At 38.0% G+C, this 5,491-nt stretch overlaps 1 protein-coding gene across 1 annotated transcript in view; it reads right to left on the bottom strand.

Moving 5' to 3' along the window:
* The window catches only part of cdh8 (cadherin 8), a gene marked incomplete at its 5' end in the record, with an annotated part of 125,765 nt that overhangs the window by 17,394 nt on the left and 102,880 nt on the right, over nucleotides 1-5,491 (bottom strand). Inside the window, 1 exon segment of the mRNA XM_014015191.1 lies at nucleotides 4,778-5,025. Within this exon segment, the coding sequence (XP_013870645.1) occupies nucleotides 4,778-5,025 (248 nt within the window).

The following is a 5,491-nucleotide window of genomic DNA, read 5'->3' as shown; positions in this document are numbered from 1 at the left end:
CACTGGTACTTATGTCCAGCAGTTGCTGTGCGGGGGGACAGGGTACACCCTGGACAGGTTGTCCCTCCATCACAGAGACACAGAGACAAACAACATCACACTTGTTCACACTAAGAAACACTACAGAGTTACCAATGAGCCTGACATCCATGATTTTGGTCTGTAGTTGGAAACCTAAGTACCAGAAGAAACCCATGCATTCACAAAGCAATCATATAAACTCCACCCATAAAGGCCCCTGGCCAGATTCAGTCTGGTACTTTTCTCACTGAAAGGCAACAGCTTTATTGTGCCACTGTTTTGTAGTCAAAAATGCCCAATTTCTCATCTTGGCAGTAATTTAACTTTGTTCATTACACAAYGTGTAGGGTTTTCTCACTGTTGTGTCATGATGACATTTTGCTTTAAATAGGGCAATGTGTGGAATTATCCAAGTTTTGGCTTAATAACGTAATTTAATTTTTACAGACATTTAAAGTTGAAGTTTCCTCATTGGTTCTCTTTTGTGGTCAAGCTATCATACATGTTAAGTTATATGAATTGTCTGTAAATTACACAGATTTCACCCCATTTTGCAGGTACACAGATGTATAGAGAAATCTCAGATTTTTTTTTTTCAAATCACACAGACTTTTTTTTTCAAAAACTCAGCTTCCAATTTATTATACTGTATGTCTCAGAGCCAGTAGGATGTAAACCAGATACAATTAACTAACCATCTCACAACCCGCTCTATTGCAAGAAAGAGATTCCCCACCTCTCTGTGGCAAAGAGACTTCTTGCCTCTCCGCACCCCCACCCCCCTTTGGCTCACATGTGCCTAAAAACAGATTTTTTTTTGTGAAAAGAACAAATTTTTGATGGTCAAGATTCAGGTAAAGGTCTGAAGGAGTTGATTTGCATGAGCTGTCCACTGACAATCTGTAAAGTCTTAGTTATAATTTAACATACCTCAGAGATACTTATCAGTTATATTTTTGTCCCTCAGTACTGTGAAAAGCCAAGTTGAAGCACCTACTGTATAACATGTGTGAATGTGTGACTTCGAGTGCCCCCATGAATTGGAGGAAATGGTGGGGGGGGGATCGAGAACATTTATTTTTTTTATTTATTTTTTATTTTTTTCCTCAGAGAACAAAATGCTTCTGACATTTCAGCTTGTTATTAGGCCAGTAATTCCTCCGGGAGAATCACATGTAGGACTAATTTAGCAGTATCCTGAATGCTGACCATTTGTGTTTGTACACCTCTTTTTTATTCAGGCTGGCTCCCAAAGCCAGCGGGAAGGTCTCAGCCAATCTATACTATAAATAATCAAACATCAAAAAACAAAAGAAAATGGCACACAAAAAAAAAATCCAAATGGGGGCAAATGGCCTTGGTGTAACTGCCTCCAAATTTCCATTTGTTTTAAAAGCAACTCATGTACTTGACTGCTTGTATTACCATATGTCAGCTGTCAGATTTGCCACTGCCTTACAACATGCCAAAGCTTGCTGAAAGAAACATGTTACCAACTGTGTCCCTGGAACTTCCCACAAAAAAAATGGAAGAAAAATAAAATAAACATAAAGATAGAAACAAATCTTGTACACTTTTTAAAAGAGATTTTAGTTCTTCTGATCAAAGTATTTATTTTTGAAATAAAACACACACTCAGAGTAATTTTACAAAACCCTCTTGGTCATCTAAACAGCCTGAGTGCCCGATGTCACATTGCTTTTTATCTGTTATCAGTCAGGTAGAAAAAGGAAAGCGCACAGAGAGAAGCAGCACTGAGGGACCATTTCACGAGAGCACCTTAAAGGTTATTGGTTGGATGCATTAAGTAAAACAAGGTTGTTTGTCTCCTGAGAGCAACAGGGACATGGCAGCCCACCAGAGCACTTGCCCCAAGTGGTTTAGACCCAGACTGACTTGGTCTGGTCCAGTAAAAGATGACAGAATGGGAGGAGGGGTGGATTAAGACATTGAGAGATTCTAATAAGAAGGTTCAGCTCGAAAGCTTGTGTAAATGGTGGCTGGAGAACGCCCACATTTCTGCTGCAATTGCTGCTGCTAGTCTGCAGCAACAGATCCATCTGCTGGAGCTTTAATTTGGGAAACCTGTTCGATTCTCAATTTAACACACACATAAAGTCTTAGAGACAGAGGTAAACAATTAACTAGAGGAGATAATTACTGGCTTATTGTATTTGACTCATATGATGAGATGGTCATTAATAATGATGAGATGGTCAGTAATAAGTCTGGCTCTTGGACTGTTAATGTTTTATGAATGGAATTTAGTATATTTATTGGACATGAATACAACACGTTTGACTGATGTTTCAGACCCCCCACCCCCAAAAAATAAAATAAACAAAGCGTAAAATTTGAATTGCTATTTTGTGAGGCATTCCCCCCCCACCAAGATGTTCATTATTTAGAAACAATAGAGATTTGTTCAAAAGCTTCTATGAGGGTATAGCTTCCTTTTAGCCAGTATATTTTGTGGGATTAAAATCTCCCAGCCTGTAATCATTTTATCAGCGCAGAGCTCAGAGTTACAGGCTAATACAAACCGTGACTGGAAGTACAATCAAACTGTCTTTGAGAGTTAGGGCCATGCATCATTTTAAGCCCTCCACATGACAATACTTATTTCACCCCCTCCCCCCCATCACCCAACCCATCACACACACACACACACACACACACATACACACACAATCTCCCCACAGCACTAAAAGCACTCAGCAGCTCTTGAAGTTTTGCAAGGCAGGTGGAAGTAAAAAGATAAAAATGTATATTTGTACTTTGACTAGAGCTGTGCTCACATGCATCTGTTTGTTATGATAAAATTATGCACTCAAAAGTGAATGGATATTATGACACAATGCAGTACAATACAATATGATTTATAACAATAAGGTACACAATTTGGATTGTCCCGTGCCAAAGACAAAGAAGCTATAATGTGTTTGTCTATGTCTGTGTGTGTGCTGTTGTTGGATATGTTAGTAGCTGACAGTTTTACCCAAYACATACTCGAAAACATCTTGTTTGAGCTCTCACAATATTGCACGTGATTGTACATGACTTTAGCTTCTGCTTTGACCAAAACAGCTATCACTTCATCCCTTCTCATCATAGAATAATCTCATTTAAAACCTCTGGGATAAAAAGCAGCAGGTGATATGCATTCAAGGAATGCATGGCCTTTAATTGTAGTATACACTGTCTAAATAGTATGTTTAAATGCAGATGATTACTTTCTTTCACCTCAGATAATCAGTGGTCTTGCATGAGTGAAAGTTGAATGCTGCATTTTTTGTGTTGTTTGCTGTTGTGTTTTAATTGAAAAAGCAAAAAGGGGATGAGCTTTTACAAAAAAAAAAAAAAAAGGATTTCAGCAACATTCTGAAGAAGATCTGCAATCAGATTTTTTTGTTTTTTGTGGTCTTTTATCTGGCTTGACAATTAAATAAAACTTATCAAGAACTTATTTTTCATGAACAGTACAGTTTTTTTTAACTATGCAACTGATAATTAAAAAAATAATRATAAAATCAAACCTGAAAACAAGTGTGGAAAAAGTTTGAAGACAAAAGATAAAGAAAAAAAAATGAAACACCAGAAATAATAACTTTGTGCATAAAGATTATTCACATCTAATAGGTGCCAAGCCAGGATGTTGATATCTGGACTGATTCATAACAGCAAATGTGCAAAGAGATTATGACACCAGGACGATGCCATGTGCAGTCACACTCATTTTTTTATTTAGTCCCTTTTTCCTTTCTATAGAAGTCAAAAGGACAAAAGATTACGTTTGCAGAACTAACCATTACTGTGGCTTTCAATTCAGAAGATAATGAGATGAGTGAATTTCATCGTAAAGTGTCTTGGCACACATGCTACAGTATAACTCACAATAAAAGAATGCTCTTTTTAGGGCTCATTTTGTCCCTCAGTCTCCTTCAAATGCATCCGTAAAACACAAACTTGCATCAACAAACATAAGAGCGCTAAGAAATGAAATAAGGACAAAAAGGCAAAAGATGTTATTACACATGAGAATAGATGCATCCTGGAACCTCGGGGCTGAATTCCTACTCCTGGCAATCTCATCACTACACATGAGAATGCTGCCAGAAATGCAAAAAGAAAAAAAAAGTAAAAGTAGAATGAACTAGTCCTGCTCTATAGCATCAACCAATCGCTGAAAGCCAGCCTGCTCTCTGCTCGCCAGGCAATTACACACAACCTGTTGAGTGTTGTCCCGGGAATGCGGTCAGCAAGTCACTGGAGAATTAATGAAATGCCAAAGTGGAGGGAGAGAAATTGCCTGTATAACCTATCCTCAAGGTGCCCTTGTGGTATTTTCAAGAATAAGTCACACATGAGGAGACTATATTATACTACAGCAGGGATAGATTTACAAAGAAAAAAAAAAGGAAGAAAGGTTTGTTTTCTTCAACTCATCTTCCACTTTTATTTTGTTCACCTGTAGAAATAAGAGCAATCATTTGGTTTCTTCCTGGCAGCCCAAGACACTTCCACATTTTTCAAAGGTCAGGGACATGAAGGAATTTAATTGCATGCCTCAGTGTCAACCCTTTTATTAAAACAAGTCATTATAGCCTGGTAAGACTTCTCTCCAATTTTCCTTAAAGTTAAATTAAAGACCTTTATTTGGTGACTTTTGCCATCTTCCTCTGGCGAGTCAGTAGCAAATGGTGGCRTCGTAAAGGCTAAAAGCTCTGTCAGTAGCTCACTGTTGCCTACACCTCACCTGACAAGGCTCCCCGAGGAGTCTGGGTCCCTGGCRGTGACCGTTCCTATGACCGTGTTGATGGGGGCGTTCTCATTTACTTCCAGTAAGTACACAGGTCTGGTGAAAACAGGAGGCTCGTCTGAGTCTTCCACCGCTATCTTCACAGTGGCCGTATCCTTGAAGGGTGGGTTGAGGCCGGGCTCAGGGCGAATGTTGGTTGCTTCCACTTTCAATGTGTAGGCTCTCTTACCCTCRTAATCTAAGGGCTGAAAGGGAGAAGATGTGAATTAGTAAAAGCCTTCTCCTACTCATTTTAAACATCTCCTCTGGTTTATACTCGTTTAGATTAGCATTTTCAAGTGATGCTACATTGTATAAAAGTTTAATGTGTGACGTTTATCCCACAGTGACACAATCTTACCTGCAAAACAATTCATTTATAATAAAACAACCAAAGAAAGGTTTGCCTTAAGATACAAGTTTATTTTACTCAATTTGTATGTACACAAAAACAAAAGAATGACACTTTATTTGATGGAATTACTGTGAAAAAAAGTAATGGTAATTTAAAGCTACTATATATATATTACTATATTACACTATATTGAAATTTACTTTTTGTTTTCAGTTTCTGCTTGGTTGGGTTTGTGCATTACAAAAAATATTTTTAGACATTAAACACGAATTAGAAAAAAAAAATAAAAAAACAATGGTGCCAGTGCAGCTACAGCC

This window comes from Austrofundulus limnaeus, unplaced genomic scaffold, assembly GCF_001266775.1.
Source record: "Austrofundulus limnaeus strain Quisiro unplaced genomic scaffold, Austrofundulus_limnaeus-1.0 Scaffold124, whole genome shotgun sequence".
In the NCBI taxonomy this organism is placed as follows: Eukaryota; Metazoa; Chordata; class Actinopteri; order Cyprinodontiformes; family Rivulidae; genus Austrofundulus; species Austrofundulus limnaeus.
The sequence above is the reverse complement of the archived record's forward strand: the minus strand, read 5'-3'. Positions and strand labels throughout refer to the sequence as shown.